Raw genomic sequence first — 17,105 nt, 5'->3', positions numbered from 1 at the left:
GGGAAGTGCTGCGCATACAGAATCGGCCTCTTCTCCCATATGAGGACACACACCGACAAATAAGCCTGGCTGCCTACTCATCCGTCGCCGGGTCGGCCGACGGGAGACTCCATCGTAACGCTGGAGAGACAAATAGCCACTTCAGCTCAGTGAAGGCATGAAAATATCACTGACACTCGATGATGCGTTATGGTAACGGCCAAGGCAGAATCTGTCCATGGCAGAGCGCCTCTGGATCATGGATCAACTCTATCTTGCCGCGATGTTATCAGTATTATTACTATCAGCATCAGTTATCATTATCAGTATTATTATGAGTATTATTATCATCATGATTAATATCATAGCCTTATCCTTATCATCATGATTATTCAGTTATTAGCATTCTTCTTCTTATTCTTCTTCTTGTTCTTTCTTCTTCTTCTTCTTCTTCTTCTTCGTAACATCGGTATTAATTTTGTGGAAGTTGGGCCGAGTTGTGCAAAACTTAGGTAAATAGTCGTCATACGTAAGGGACATTACTCTTACTTACGCCGCAAATACGATCGTGGTATTCTCAGTTGCTTGCCAAACTGTTGCTGCATAAATTGAAAGTTTGGAGATAACATTGAAATATGGTAAGAGTTTAACATGCCAGTAATATTTTCGGAGTAAATTTTTATGTCCACACATGTACAACATTCCACAGTATCTTGAGTAATGGAGACCTTTAATCGAAGATAGTTCACTTAATTTTTTGTTTCACTTTCTGTCAAGACTTCGTCAAGCTTCGTTTGCGTTGGAGAACGTAGCGACTGAATCAAGATATATATACACTTGAAATATTTTTGTGTCCTAGGTCAGTAGTCCTTCAGATAAATGGCAGATGCTCCAGTCGAAGCGACCAGTTCAACGTGTGTAGTGTAGTGTAAAGATAACGTGCGATACTCAAACGTAGAACTTATTTTGTTATCAACGTTTTGTCGACGTTTAAAATAGCACGGGTTCCTTAGGGTAAATGCGAACGGGCAAGTCTAATTGCGTACGATGGCTTTGGGTACATGTAGACAATTAAAACAGGAGCAGGTCTTTAACTCATTAGACATAACATATTATTGGAACAGACTGTTGGTTTTGATCACACATGCACACAAACAGACATTCAAACACACACACCCCACACCGGACACAAACACAACCTTTTGAGAGTGCTCAGTAATTGTGCATCGTTCACAAATAGACTCACATCAAAATATTCTGAAGTCTAAATGCAGACAACAATATTTTGCAGATTCCTGTCAAAGCTGACGTTCTGATCTGTCACCAATAAGCTTTCTTAAATTCTCCCTGCACTGGTAATGCACATTCAACATATCCGATCAAATCAACTGTTCTGATCTGTGTCAAAATTCAAGTCCTACAACTTGCTTCCCTTGATTTCAGGATTTTGAGAGTACATTTGTAACCTTGGTAGGCAGTGTCGCACGAAGAGAAGAAATACTCAAATGGTGCAAAAATAGCCAGAAATAGCTGACATTTGACTGGTTCTTTGAAATAGGTATTCATTAAGGTATTATAAAAGGTCAAAGCAGACGTTATTTGTTAAATGCAACTCTTAAGAATGCTTGGAAGTAGGGTGGTATACAAATCGGTCGCAATTACACGCTGTTTGCAATTACCCATATCTATGTGTCCTAATGTGTAATGGAATAATTTCTTCACTACATCCTCCACAATTAGATGAGAACAGTTTCAGTGTGTATCAGTCTATCACTGTATGTGTGTGTACACGTGTACGTAGAGCGCAGTATGATATCACTTTAATTCCTCAGTCATAGGGGAATTTAGTTTCTCCTAAGGCATCAAGAATAACAATTTATAAGCGCAAAGGTAAGAACATATGGGCATAAATACACACTAAAAGAAATGTGAACAGCATAAAAAGTAAAACAGTTCACTTTCTGTCTGTCATAACACACACACAATGACACATGGTCACAACACACACATGCTGGGGGGGGGGGGGGGGGGGGGGGGGTTGTTGTTGTTGTTTTTTGTGAAAAGCTTTATGTCCTTTATTGTTAATGTTGCATTTTATACTTAGCCAGAGCAGGTTTCTCTGTATGAAATTTGGGCTGCTCTTCCTGAGAAGGGCACTTTGCCATTATCTGCTATCACCTTTTTTTCTTTTTCTTTTGCTGTCTACTAATGACATTGTGTATGTTTGCTGTCATTATTCAATTTATTGTATTGTAGAATGTTAAATCATATTGTATTACTCTTTTGTTGCTACAGATTTTTCTGTGTGAAATTCAGGTTGCTCTCCCCGGGCTCCAAAGAGTGCGTCACTACATTGAGAGTGTCACCCAATTTCTGTGTTTTTGTGAGCATGTTTGTGTGTCGTTTGTTTTCAAAGTGATTTTTTTTTTCTTTCAGACAGAATTTTGTCGGGAACAATTCACTTGTGGCTCTGGACTCTTTTATGTGCACTGAGTGCATGCCGCACATAGGACAGGTCTCAGTTTATCGTCCTATCTAAATGTATTTGTTTGTATTTGTATTTCTTTTTATCACAACAGATTTCTCTGTGTGGAATTCGGGCTGCTCACCCCAGGGAGAGCGCATCGCTACACTACAGCGCCACCCTTTTTTGTATTTTTTCCTGCTTGCAGTTTTATTTGTTTTTCCTATAGAAGTGGATTTTTCTACAAAATTTTGCCAGGAACAACCCTTTTGTTGCTGTGGGTTCTTTTATGTACGCAAAGTGCATGCTGCACACGGGACCTCAGTTTATCGTCTCATCTGAATGTCTAGCATCCAGATCACTACTCGGGGTTTAGTGGAGGGGAAAAAAAATATCAGCGGCTGAGCCGTGATTCGAACCAGCGCACTCAGATTCTCTCGCTTCCTAGGCAGACGCGTTACCTCAAGGCCATCCATCCACACATGTGCATGATATGAAAAGATATAAGTTCAAAACATCAGGGCAATCATATATATATATATATAGAGAGAGAGAGAGAGAGAGATGTTTTCATACATGTTGTATTATGTGTTTCAGTCTTTGACAGTGCACACAGACCTGGGAGACCTCAAACTGGAGCTGTTCTGTGAACAGTGTCCCAGGGCCTGTGAGGTAAGTGGATTTCTGACAGGTACCCATTCAGGGCACTCCTGGCCTCAGGCTGCCCAGACAAAAAGGTTGTTTGGAAACAGGCAATGGGACAAAGCACATCACCATGATTTTATTTTGTTGACATACTGGCCTAAAATTTGGCATGATGATAGGAAATTTATAGATTAACTCATTAAGTTTAGTCACTTTCTACATGTACATCAAAATCCTCATCTCTGGCTAAAATCCAAATCATCAGGCTCTTTGTCACTGTCAGTGAAAATTTTTTGAAAGACTTCACCTGCTCCATACCTCTATTTTTTTCCCCCATTCATTTTCATTTGAATTTTGATTATGTGATGGTCCTCCAAAATACAAATGAAACCTCTGAAGGAAAGCGACTCATGAAACATATATGGACTGATAGAATAAGGAGATAAGAATGTTTTGGACTCACTTGGGTTTGCTGACAAGTATACAAGGTGCTCTGTAACTCTGTAGTGTAATACAAGTTATCTCAGAATCTGTCAGCAATGAGTTTAATAAGTCTTATAATCATGCTCACAGTAAAAAGTAACATACCATTTGAAGGTTCTTGTAGATTTTTTCTTTCAGTTTTGTATAAAAAAAAATTTTTTTTAATTTATTATTTCTGAAAGTGATTAATAAAGCATGGCAGAGCATTGTTCCACCTGAATTTAGATTTGAAAGTAAGCTATGAATGTATGGTTTTAAACAAAAGTAAAGAATCTTTCCAACTGTAATCGCAGTTCTCAAAATATGCAGCGGACAATTCATTCTAGGGGTATAATCTGGCACTCAAAATAACATATCTTTCTCATTGTTTCCTCATGCGATGATTTAACAATTTTGGCTTTTACCATTTTATGGTTTGATTTTTTTTTTTAAACTTTAAAAAAAATTGTTAAAAATTATATAAATCCTGCTTTTTGTACTTATTAAATATATCTTAATTTCTGTATTTCCTCTCAGTCCCTGACCGTCATGCATATCATTGAAGCAGAAAAGCTTTGGATAGCCAATACAGATAAAACAAGTAGTTCAGCAATGGTCATGTTTGAATGTGTGTATACATATATATCTTCTTTATTTTATGCATTTGTCTTGGTATCTGAAGGCTAATCACTGACCTCAAGCCTGTCATTCTAGGAATTAACACTAAAGCACTGTGACAGATTTCAAATATATCATTAAGTGGGTATATATCCATTTTTCATTCTGAAGTGTGGCTATTGTGGTGTGAACAGGCAGGCACGGAAACATTCTTTTTTTTCTTTCTTTTTTTCTTTTCTTTTTTGTCAGTAACTGTATGCAGGGCTTCTGATTGGTTAGAAGTATTTGGGGACCAGGAACTCTTACCACATAATACAGTTTAACCAGGCATATTTCATCTTGTCAAAATAATCTGGGTTCTGGAGCAAGAAGTGGTCAAGAGGAACAACTCTTCTTTGTAGTGGATGGGTACCAGAATCAGAGTAAGCTCCCATATGGGGATTTTTTTTTTTTTTTTCCATTCCTTTTTGTGTTCAGTTTGGACATTATCTGAACATCCCAGGGACCCACTGGATGAACACACACACACACACACACATACGCACACACATACGCACACACACACAAGGGGGACATGTACACACACACACACACACACACACACACACACATACGCACACACACACAAGGGGGACATGTACACACACACACACACACACACACACACACACACACAAGGGGGACATGCACACACACACACACACACACACACACACAAACATGGGGGACATGCACACACACACACACACACACACACACAAGGGGGACATGCACACACACACACACACACACACACACACACACACAGTACTTAAGATAATCTGCAGGAGAGGAGTGTTAGCAGATGGCCTCTCCCCTCCAACGAAAGAATTCCTGTCGCATGCGTGTGTGTCTGTTGCTGCTTCATCATGGATCTCTGTATGTTTGACACAGAACTTCTTGGCGCTGTGTGCCAGCAATTACTATGATGGGTGCACCTTCCACAGAAACATCCCGGGCTTCATGGTGCAGACGGGTGACCCAACAGGTGAGACTTGTGAATGACCGTCAGGGTAGGTGTGTGTGTGTGTGTGTGTGTGTGTGTGTGTGTGTGTGTGTGTGTGTGTGTGTGCATGTCCCCTTTGTGTGTGTGTGTGTGTGTGTGTAGGTATCCTTGAAAAAAAAAAAAAAATTTCTAAAGTTTGTCTCAGATCACCTCTAGATTTGCTGAATTACATTTATATTTTATTACTTGAAAAAAAATCCCAGTCTTCTTCTTCTCCCTTACCTCTGTGCAGAGAATCGGTAGGGCGCCACACTGGGAAAACTGTTCACCAGATTCCTGCAGCTCTGTTGGTCGTGTGTCAAAGCCTGGGGTCTCTGCCAATGGTTTTCCCTGTCCATTCTGCAGCATCGTCAGTCCATCTTTTTTTTTTTTTTCCTGGCTTTCCCCTCTGTCATCCTCCATCAACAATTCCTTGGAGGATTGATTGTCCCATAGCTTAGCAAGGTCACTGGATCTTATGTTGTGGCCATACCAGTGTCGTTTTTCTCTTCTTTCTTTTCTTTTTTTCTTCTTTTTCAACTGATGTCAGCAGATCCTCATAATTATGGTCCAGTGTGATGCTTGATGGTTTGTGGCACTTGTTCATTGGAGTTATGATCCGGTGGTGTCTGATGTTCAGTATCCTGCAATGATAACACCTCATTTTCCATGGCTGGGATTCTTATTCCCTGAATCCGCCACGGGGGCCCATGTCTCACATGCAAAGAGGCAAAATTATGTTCAGTTAAAATGCGGTTAAATTTTTTTTTTTTTTTTTTTCTGTACTGTACACAATGCAGAAACAGCATTAACTCACTCAGTACGGCCAGTCCTCTCTTCTCCTCTACACAGACCCCTTGGATGTCCAGTGGGTGTCTGAATGACCCAAGCTTTAGCTTCCATCATCAGAATTGTGGTATTCTTTGTCAACATTCACCTCTTCAGTATAAGAACTTTCCGCTTGCAATATTTTGACGATGGTAATTGGGGTGAAACGCTGTTAACGTCGTCTCTTTCGCCGTTCGTATGGAGAGAGTTAAGGATCCACGGGAACCTCTCGTCTCGTGGAGACTGCCATTTGTTATACTGTAAACCATGTGTTGTAGTCTTAAGAGTTATACTATAAACTATGTGATATACTGTAAGCCATGTGTTGTACTGTAAACCATGTGTTGTATTGTAAAACGTGTTATGCTGTAAACCAGGAGTTACTCTGTAAACCATGTGATATACTGTAAGCCATGTGTTATACTGTAAACTAAGTGTTATGCTGTAAACAATGTGTTATATTGTAAACCATGTGTTGTACTGTAAGCTAGGTGTTGTACTGTAAGCCATATGTTACATTGTAAGCCATGTGTTATATTGTAAATCATGTGTTGTACTGTAAACCATGTGTTGTACTGTAAAACGTGTTATACTGCAAACCAGGAGTTATACTGTAAACCATGTGATATACTGTAAACCAAGTGTTATACTGTAAACCATGTGTTGTACTGTAAACCATGTGTTATAGTGTAAACCGAGAGTTATACTGTAAACCATGTGATATACTGTAAGCCATGTGTTATACTGTAAACCCTGTGTTGTACTGTAAACTAAGTGTTATACTGTAAACCATGTGTTGTAGACCATGTGTGTACTGTAAAACATGTGTTATACTGTAAACCAGGAGTTATACTGTAAACCATGTGATATACTGTGAGCCATGTGTTATACTGTAAACCATGTGTTATAATGTAAAACATGTGTTATACTGTAAACCAGGAGTTATACTGTAAACCATGTGATATACTGTGAGCCATGTGTTATACTGTAAACCATGTGTTGTAAACTACCTTGTAAGCACCGTACCCGCTCACGCCTTGCACAAGTTTCACCCTGAAGTTTGGTTGGGGCTGGTGTTTGCTGGGTACTTTACCCGTTGTGGGAAAGCCTGTTCCCATTACCTCGTTTCATCACACAGCGCTGGCTGGGTATGGAGTGAGAACAGAACTGCCACTGAAACTTCTTGACACTGCGTCACGGAATGGCGTCATGCTTTCACTTGGTTTCTCAGTGACACGTCGACTTCTCATGCTGGCGTTCCATTTTGTGTGTGTGTCTGTGTCAGTGTGTCTGTGTCTGTGTGTGCGTTTTCTCTGCATCTGAATCTGCATACAAAGTGCTTTGTAAGAACAACATGATCCACATATATACAGCAGATTAAATTAAATTTTTATTCGTTCATGATAATTTTCTTTTCTTTTTCTTTTAATCAGAGTAATTATGGTAATAATAGAAATGAAAAAAAAGATAATGACAATAATAATAGTAATAATAAGAAGAAGAAGAAGAAGAATGATAATAATTTTAAGACAGAAACTTGACCTATGCAAAAAAAAAAAAAAAAAAAAAAAAAAAAAAAAAAAATTTCCTGGACAGGGGATTGAACCCCTGGATCTTCATGTTACGAGACCGATGCCTTAGCACTTAGCCACCAAGGCTGCTGATCAGTGTGCTGTTTAAATGGGCGAAGTCAGTTGCCCCTGCGATAAAACGTCTGTTGCGCTGTGCTGCGATGATGTGTTGCACAGCACTGCGTCGCGTCGCATGGTATCACCAGTATGGTATGAAGAGAGGTGAGTTGAGTGGCGTGACCACAGCTGTGTGGCTTTCTGTGTTCCAGGGACGGGGAAAGGGGGAGTCAGCATATGGGGGGAGGAGTTTGAAGATGAGCTGAGGGAAAGTCTGAAGGTAAGGCAGCCCTTGCGTGTGTGTGTGTGTGTAGGCGTGTGAGGGGAGAGGGTGTATTTGGTTTTGGGGGTGTGCAGGTGATAGTGTGTGTGTGGGGGGGGGGCGGGGGGGGGGGAGAGGGTGTGTGGGGGGGGGAGGTGGGTGTGGTTGGATTTATGTGGAAGGAGAGGCTATTTGATGGTGTGTGTGTGTGTGTTTGGGGGGAGATGGTGTATGTCAGTGTGTGTGTTGGGGGGGGGGAGTGAGTGTGTATAGGTGTGTTTGTGTGGGGGGAGTGGATGTATGTTGGTGTGTTTGTGTGGGGGGAGTGGGTGTATGTTGATGTGTGTTGGGGATGGGGGGGGGGTATGTTGTGTGGGTATTTGTGCAGGGGAAGAGGTTGTATGTTGGTGTGTGTATCTGTGTAGGGGAAGAGGTTGAATGTTGGAGTGTGTATTCGTGTGGGGGAAGAGGTTGTATGTTGGTGTGTGTATCTGTGTAGGGGAAGAGGTTGTATGTTGGTGTGTGTATCTGTGTGGGGGAAGAGGCTGTATGTTGGTGTGTGTATCTGTGTAGGGGAAGAGGCTGTATGTTGGTGTGTGTATCTGTGTAGGGGAAGAGGCTGTATGATGGTGTGTGTATCTGTGTAGGGGAAGAGGTTGTATGTTGGTGTGTGTAATTGTGTAGGGGAAGAGGCTGTATGTTGGTGTGTGTATCTGTGTAGGGGAAGAGGTTGTATGTTGGTGTGTGTATCTGTGTAGGGGAAGAGGTTGTATGTTGGTGTGTGTATCTGTGTAGGGGAAGAGGTTGTATGTTGGTGTGTGTAAGAGGTTGTATGTTGGTGTGTGTATCTGTGTAGGGGAAGAGGTTGTATGTTGGTGTGTGTAAGAGGTTGTATGTTGGTGTGTGTATCTGTGTAGGGGAAGAGGTTTATGTTGGTGTGTGTATTTGTGTAGGGGAAGAGGTTGTATGTTGGTGTGTGTATTTTTTGGGGGGAAGAGGTTGAATGTTGGTGTGTGTGTTTTGTGTGGGGGAAAAGGGTCTATGTTGGTGTGTGTATTTGTGTGGGGGAAGAGGCTGTATGTTGGTGCATAGAAATGTGGAGGTACAAGGTGTTTGTTAGAATGTTTGTGATGGGTTGGGGGAGAGGGTGTATGCTGATGTGTGTGTTTGTGTTGAAGGAAAGGTTGTATGTTGGTGTGTGGGGTGGAGGTGAGGGGGTGGGGGGCAGAGAGTATGTTGGTGTGTTTATATGTGCAGGGGGAGAGGGAGTATCTGGGTGTATGTAGGCATGTGTGTGGGTGGAGTGGGGGGGAGGAGGATTGGGATGTGTATGTTGGAACGTGTAGGTGTTTATGTGTGGGGGAAGAGGGTGTATGTTGTGTGTGTGTAGGGAGAGAGAGTGCATATGGGTGGGTGTAGGTCTGGGGGTATACTATGCAAATGGGTGTGGGTGTGATTTTGTGTGTAATTTTGGAATAGAAAAGTATATTTCCAATCTGCATGATTGTTACATCTTATCATTGATCCAGTTTAGGTGTAGTAGTCACAAATTACCTGTTGAGACTGGTGTACGTCATGATATTCCAATTACCTGTTGAGACTGGTGTAGGTCATGATATTCCATGTGAATTGCATACTTGTTATAACTGAGATATGTATGTGATTGGATGTAGGTGGTTTTGATTATGGAATGCCTAAAATTTGCAGATCTTTGAAATGAGTTCATTCTACAGAAACATTTGAATCTGAAATCAGTTCTTCATTTTGTACAATTTGACGAAAGGTGGGAGAAGAGTGTGTCTGAAAGTGGGGAAATTCATCGAAACGGGAAAGGTTACAAGATGATATGATTGTTGTTTACCTGGGTTGTATCACGAGTTTCATTGTTTTAATTGCTGTTTATGTTTTGAGCATTGGTGTGTAACACCAGTGATGTTACTTCATATCCTCCCCAAAGGGTGTCGGAGGATGAAATATTCTGGATTCTTGATTGTTAAGGTGTGCGTATTTTGGTGTGTTTAATCTGAAACTGAAACAACGTGTGTGTATGATTGTGTGTGTATGTGTGCGTGTGTGTGTGTGTGTATGTATGTGTGTGTGTGTGTGTGTGATTATGTGTGTGTGTCTCTGTGTGTGACAGCACACTACCCGTGGCATGGTCTCCATGGCAAACAACGGACTGGACACCAACGGGTCCCAGTTCTTCATCACCTACGCCAAGCAGCCTCACCTGGACATGAAGTACACTGTCTTTGGCAGGTGTGTGTCTGTGTGTGTGTGTGTGTGTGTCTGTGTGTGTGTGTGTGTGTGTGTGTGTCTGTGTGTGTGTGTGTCTGTGTGTGCTTGGTCACTGAATTAAACATCTGCCCCACCGAACGCTGACATGAATTAGAGGATCTTTAACATGCGTATTTGATCTTCTGCTTGCATATACACACACAGTGGGTTCAAGCACAAGAAAGTCTATGATTATTTGATTATTATTGTCACTGTACAAACTATATAGTCTGATGTACCAGAGTAAGTCTTCATTAACATTATTATTATCACTGTACAAACCACATTGTCTGCTGTACCAGAGTAAGCCTTCATTGACATTATTATTGTCACTGTACAAACCATGTAGTCTGATGTACCAGAGTAAGCCTTCATTAACATTATTATTATCACTGTACAAACCACATTGTCTGCTGTACTAGAGTAAGTCTTCATTAACATTATTATTGTCACTGTACAAACCACATTGTCTGCTGTACAAGAGTAAGTCTCCATTAACATTATTATTGTCACTGTACAAACCATATTGTCTGCTGTACTAGAGTAAGTCTTCATTAAGTTGATTAACATTATTATTAACACTGTAGAAACCACGTTGTCTGCTGTACAAGAGTAAGTCTCCATTAACATTATTATTATCACTGTAGAAACCATTTCATCTGATGTGCTGGAGTATAAGTCTTCATTATTATTGTTATTGTTATTATCGCTGTACAAACCATGTTATCTCCTGTACTGGACTATATGTTTTCATTAGTATATTCTCATTACCACTGTCCAAACCACATTGTCTGCTGTACCGGATGTAAATCTTTATCAGTACTATCACTTTACTAACCACAACGTCTACTACATTCTGTCTCCCATTAATAACATGATCAAATGGAAATCATTTACAGCTTAGTCTTTTGTGAAGGACTATGACTCTCAAACTAGGAGGCAAAATTGCACTGGCTCTTAGTGCTGCAGCCTTGGGAGCTAGTTGGACTTTGGGAACCATCCCAACACCGACTGTCCTAAATCCCCTCTTGGCTGAGAGAGTGGGGATGTGACTTGGGCAAGACACTCTCTACCATAATCAAATTCTATCCCAAATAGTCGGGGGAGCAGTTGCCTCCTCTGCTGTTCTGATGGTCATAGTCGGACACGACTGACTATCATATAATTACATGATGCTGCATGCAAACAGTTTCAAGTTCTCAAGGAGGTGTCACTGCAGTGTGGCAATCCTAAGTACGCTGTACCACATCTTCGAGGCAGATGCCTGACCTGGAGCATAACCCAACGCGCTTAGTCAGGCCTTGAGTGCGTACTTGTTATATATTTGTGTACCTAACAGAGTGGATTTCTTCTACAGAATTTAGAATTTTGCCAGACGGGTGCAATAGCCAAGTGGTTAAAGCGTTGGACTGTCAATCTGAGGGTCCCGGGTTCGAATCACAGTGACGGCACCTGGTGGGTAAAGGGTGGAGATTTTTACGATCTCCCAGGTCGACGTATGTGCAGACCTGCTAGTGCCTGAACCCCCTTCGTGTGTGTATGCAAGCAGAAGATCAAATACACACGTTAAAGATCCTGTAATCCATGTCAGCGTTCGGTGGGTTATGGAAACAAGAACATACCCAGCATGCACACCCCCGAAAACGGAGTATAGCTGCCTACATGGCGGGGCAAAAACGGTCATACACGTAAAAGCCCACTCGTTTGCATACGAGTGAACGCAGAAGAAGAAGAAGAATTTTGCCAGAGGACAACAACACTTATTTTTCCCATGTTGTTGTTTTTTTTGTTGTTTTTTTTCAGTGGGCCAGGTGCTTGCTGCACATCAGACCTCGGTGTATTGTCTCATCTGAACAATGTTCAGTTTGATTTTCATGTCAAACTTTTGGGGAAAAGGGCGAGACCAGGATTCGAACGCAGACCCTGACAGACATTTTATTGGCAAAATAAGATTCTTAACTCATTGTACCCCACAGCTACGAGCCTGCTGCAACTCCCCTGGACTAGCACCACATGAGACCACTGGAGAAAAAACAACATGTGGTTCACTAAAACGGCGAAAATCAATGGAGAATTGTTGATTTAGGGTTAGGGTCAAACAAAGCTTTGTTTTCATGCTTCTGGAATCCATAAATGGTTCATTTAGAATGTGAACTTGTACCAATCAAGAATAAGCGAAAATTAGTGCGTTGGAATGAGAATACGCGTACCTGGTCCACAAGGGAAGTAATCATGGTATGAGTTAACGAGTATCTGGAGTAGAATGAGTTAACCCTTCTGCCGCTTTCCTCGGTGTTTTCCACAGAGTGATTGACGGCTTTGAGACCCTGGACTCCCTGGAGAAGGTGCCGGTGAACGAGAAGACCTACAAGCCGGAGACGGACATCCGCATCCGGGGTGTCACCATTCACGCCAACCCTCTGGCCGGCTGAAGGGGGTTTGGGGTTTGGGGGTGGGGGGACATGAGTGGAGAGTGACTGTGTGTGTGTGGTGTGTTGTGTGGGACTGATGGGAGTTGTGTGTGTGTGTGTGTGGTGTGGTGTGTAGGACTGATGAGTTTGTGTGTGTGCGTGTTGTGTAGGACTGATGAGAGAGAGTGTGTGTGTGGGTGTGTGTAGGACTGATGAGATTTAGTGTGCGTGTGTGTGGTGTGTAGGACTGATGAGAGTTTGTGTGTGTGTGTGTTGTGTGGGACTGATGAGAGAGAGAGAGAGAGAGTGAGTGTGTGTGTGTAGATGTGTCTGTTTATGTGCAGTTGGTTGGTCAGGCAGGCTCAGGGCTTCTGCTAGGAAACATCATTGGAAGAGGGGAGGGGGGGTCCTTGCAGGATTATCACTCTTTCTATGTGCTACTTTTAGAATTGTTAGAACATTCTGTAGACCCGCTTGATGAACACACAGTTTGAGGTTCAAAGAGGCCTCAGAGCCTGCACACTGCTCCACATACTCCACAACACATCCGCTTTAGAAATAAATAAATGAATAGATAAATGATAAATGAAATAGGAAATGGGACGCCTTGACCTGCGCTCAAAAACCCTGTCACCCAGTACGCTGGTCCTGCCTTTAGAGCCTGCCACAGGCACATGAAATGGTCAGAATAGCTGTTCTTGCATTTGTGCAGAAAATGTTCTTTTTTCCTATCGAAAAACTAGATGTGGGGTCGTTTTTTGCAGACCTTGTCATGATTTTTTTTTTTCTTTTTGTTTTGAATTCTTGGAATTTGAACATTCTTGGAATAGTTGTGTATATCACCCTTGAAGAAGTGTCTTTGAATTGCAAGCGTGTGAGCTGTAAAACTAAAAGCATGATGCAAAGTGGAGCGTGTGTGAATAATCATGTGGAGTGATGGCCTAGAGGTAACGCGTCCGCTCAGGAAGCAAGAGAATCTGAGCGCGCTGGTTCAAATCATGGCTCAGCCGCCGACATTTTCTCCCCCTCCATTAGACCTTGAGTGGTGGTCTGGACACTAGTCATTGGGATGAGACGATAAACCGAGGTCCCGTATGCAGCATGCGCTTAGCGCACGTAAAAGAACCCACAGCAACAAAAGGGTTGTTCCTGGCAAAATTCTGTAGAAAAATCCACTTCGATAGGAAAAACAAATAAAACTGCACGCAGGAAAAAAATTTTTAAAAATGGGTGGCTCTGTAGTGTAGTGACATGCTCTCCCTGGGGAGAGCAGCCCGAATTTCACACAGAGAAATTTGTTGTGATAAAAAAAAAAAAATTAATGAATACAAACAAACAAATAAATAGTTAGGGTTCCAAGTGTTTTGTATTGTACACTGTCACCACCCATGCCCACCTTGGCCAGTGTGAATATAGTGTGAGAGATGGGGAATGTGGGTTTTTTATTTTTATTAACAAAAAAAAAAAAAAGGGTGGGGGAGTTAAATAATTCATGTTGTTTTCATGTAAATGACAAGATTGGTTTCTGAATAATCTTGCTTTACAAACACTAATGATCATTTACCATGTCTTACGAAAGACAAGATTGGTTTTTGAATAATCTTGCTTTACAAACACAAATGATCATTTACCATGTCTTATGACAGACTTGCCGTCAAGTCTTTTCCATCTTGTACATTGAGATAGTATGCTTGTTCAGTGAAGCGAGGGATTTGTGAAATTGTTGCGAACGTGTGCGTGCATGCTTTCATTGCTGTGCAGTATGTCTCGTAATGACAATGACACCTGTATAAAACCAGTGAATATGTCCCCTGGTTTTGCTGAACTGGAATGTATTCTGATGTGTTCTTTGTCATTGATGCATTTGATTGATCTTGTTGTATGATGTCTTGATGTGTGTGCAAGTCTGTACCCTTGGAGTCAATTCCTGCTTTGCAGGTGTTATTTGCCAGTTGTCTCCCCTCCACAATCCCCAGGGTCCATTAACCCATTGCTGTCGAGTTTCAAGTTTCACGAGGAGGCGTCACTGCGTTCGGACAAATCCATATACGCTACACTACATCTGCTTGGCAGATGCCTGACCAGCTGTAACCCAACGCACTTTGTCAGGCCCCGAGTGCATGCATGCATATATATTTGTGTACCAACCAGAGAGTGGATTTCTTCTACTGAATTTTGCCGGAGGACAACACTCTCTCCTTGCCAAGGGTTCTTTTTCACTGCACCAAGTGCAAGTGCGTACTGCACACGGAACCTCGGTTTATCGTCTCGTCTGTATGACTCGATGCCCAGTTTGATTTTCCTGTCAAACTTGGGAGAAAGGGCGAGAGCAGGATTCAAACCCAGACCCTGAGGGACTCTGTATTGGCCGACAAGACGCCTTCCTCCTTGTTGCTGAACTTTGGTGATGTGAAATCTCTGCAGCATGATTTTGAAGTGCAAGATCTATTTCTGGTGTGTTTTGAAAGAGGTGATTGATTTTGATTTAACTGTTCCACACCAATGCAATCCTATGATGGAAGTCTTAGTAAAGAATATTGACCGACATCCTGACCTGTGTTCGGGTGTAACCTCAGTCTTGTCTCATGCAACATCCTCACACTGACAAGCCTACATATATACACACACACATGTAATATTTGAAAGTCAGAGGTTGAAATCTTTTTGGAAATTTCACTTAACGTATTTTTTAACAATTTCAAGATGTCGTCTGCTATGGCAGAAGGTTTGATATGCAGTCCAGTTATAGATGGTTGATGTACAGTTTTTCCAACATTTGCTTATGTATGTATATATGTATGGGTTTGTTTTTTTTTTAATGTTCACACACACACAATCCACTCACACCGTTCTGTTCCAACACTGCCCCTCCCCAGCCCCCCCTCTTCTTTTTTCTCCGTCCCATTTCACTTAACTCACTCAGTACGGCCAGTCTTCTCTTCCCCTCTACACAGACCCCTCGGATGTCCAGTGGGTGTCTCAATGACCCAACCTTTAGCTTCCATCGTCAGAATTGTGGTGGTATTCTTTGTCAACATTCACCTCTTCAGTGTAAGAGCCTTCCGCTTGTAATATTTTGATGGTGGTAATTGGGGTGAAACGCTGTTAACGTCGTCTCTTTCGCCGTTCATATGGAGAGAGTTAAAGAGGAAAGATGTAAAATTGAATACTACCACTTCTACTGCAAGCGTACTCATCAGCATCATTTTATCTTTTCATAAAACTCTGGTGCTCAGAGCTGTAAAAAGACACTTGGTTTTCAAGATATCTGGAATGGGGAACGGGTACTTAAAATTCCGCCCAAAACAAGCATCAAAACATTGTCATTTTAAAAAGAATAATTTAAAAAAAAAAAAAAAAAAAAAGAGGAGAGAGAGAAAGGGAAGACTTTTTTTTCAAAACACATACATTGGTGAGGATTACTTCCACTAAACAAGAAAATCCAGATACATTTGTGGTGTTAAATTCTTTTTATTGAAACAAAAGAAAAAAGAAAAAAAAAAGAGAAAAAGAAAGCACCTGGACACATAAGAAAATGAAACAATACATGGTTAGGTACCCCACCAACCCACCCACACAGTCATGAGCATCCGTCAGGCACACTTGTGTCCTCCGTGCAACATGAACAGAACCCACATCTACATCAACATTCAGAACCCACCGACATCTACATCAACATTCAGAACTGACATCTACATCAACATTCAGAACCAACATTCAGAACCCACCGACATCTACATCAGCATTCAGAACCGACATCTACCGACATCTACATCAACATTCAGAACCGACATCTACATCAGCATTAAAGGCCTCAAGTCCACCACTGCCTTTTAACGACCACCGGGGCAGTGAAATCATATCTACTGTGTCTAGGGGCTTGGTCTGGAGAGTTGGGTTAAGAAGGGAGGGGTGGGGGGACATGAGGGGGGGGAGGGGGGGGCGGGCGGCAAACATCATGCCGAAACGAGGTCTCGAACCTTGAACACTGGTGAAACACTGAGTCAGAAGTAGTCCATACACCTTTACTTGATTCTGCCTCAGTGCCTCTTACTCACATCAACATGCCATTGACCAATTCCTGGAGGGGAAATGGGTCCCAAGAGATTTCTAATTTAATTCAGAACGCCAAGTTACTGTCATGCATACATACATGTCCACTCTTTTGACAGGCAGTCACTGGTCAGTGAAACAATTTTAATTCTACTTTCACTCTTTCACTCCCTCCATGTACACCGTGAAGTCAATTCTGGCGCTAGCATTTCATTCATTCATCAAAAATGTTTAAAAAAATAAAAAGCTACTCAAGACATGCAAAGTTCAAGGTATACACACACGTAGCCATGTACACCTTACACACACATCCAAAGAAGACTACTATCAAACATGGAATACATGAATTTTTTTTAAAAAGGTCCCATATCCCTTACTGCCACTGGTGCAGTGAATTCATACCCACTGGGAGTTCAGCACTGGTGCAGTGAATTCATACCCACTGGGGGTTCAG

At 41.8% G+C, this 17,105-nt stretch overlaps 1 protein-coding gene across 1 annotated transcript; it reads left to right on the top strand.

Moving 5' to 3' along the window:
* The first annotated feature begins 532 nt into the window (after nt 1-532).
* On the top strand, nt 533-16,998 carry LOC143289965 (peptidyl-prolyl cis-trans isomerase-like 3). Its single transcript, XM_076599242.1, has 6 exons — nt 533-617; nt 3,041-3,115; nt 5,102-5,195; nt 7,861-7,928; nt 10,051-10,169; nt 12,493-16,998. The coding sequence occupies exons 1-6, from the start codon at nt 615-617 to the stop codon at nt 12,617-12,619; spliced, it is 486 nt and encodes a 161-aa protein (XP_076455357.1). The 5' UTR covers nt 533-614; the 3' UTR covers nt 12,620-16,998.
* The last annotated feature ends 107 nt before the right edge of the window (nt 16,999-17,105 follow it).

The sequence above is a fragment of the Babylonia areolata genome, chromosome 14 (genome assembly GCF_041734735.1).
Source record: "Babylonia areolata isolate BAREFJ2019XMU chromosome 14, ASM4173473v1, whole genome shotgun sequence".
Lineage (NCBI taxonomy): Eukaryota > Metazoa > Mollusca > Gastropoda > Neogastropoda > Buccinidae > Babylonia > Babylonia areolata.
Note: the sequence above shows the minus strand (reverse complement) of the source record. Positions and strands in the feature narration are given on the sequence as shown.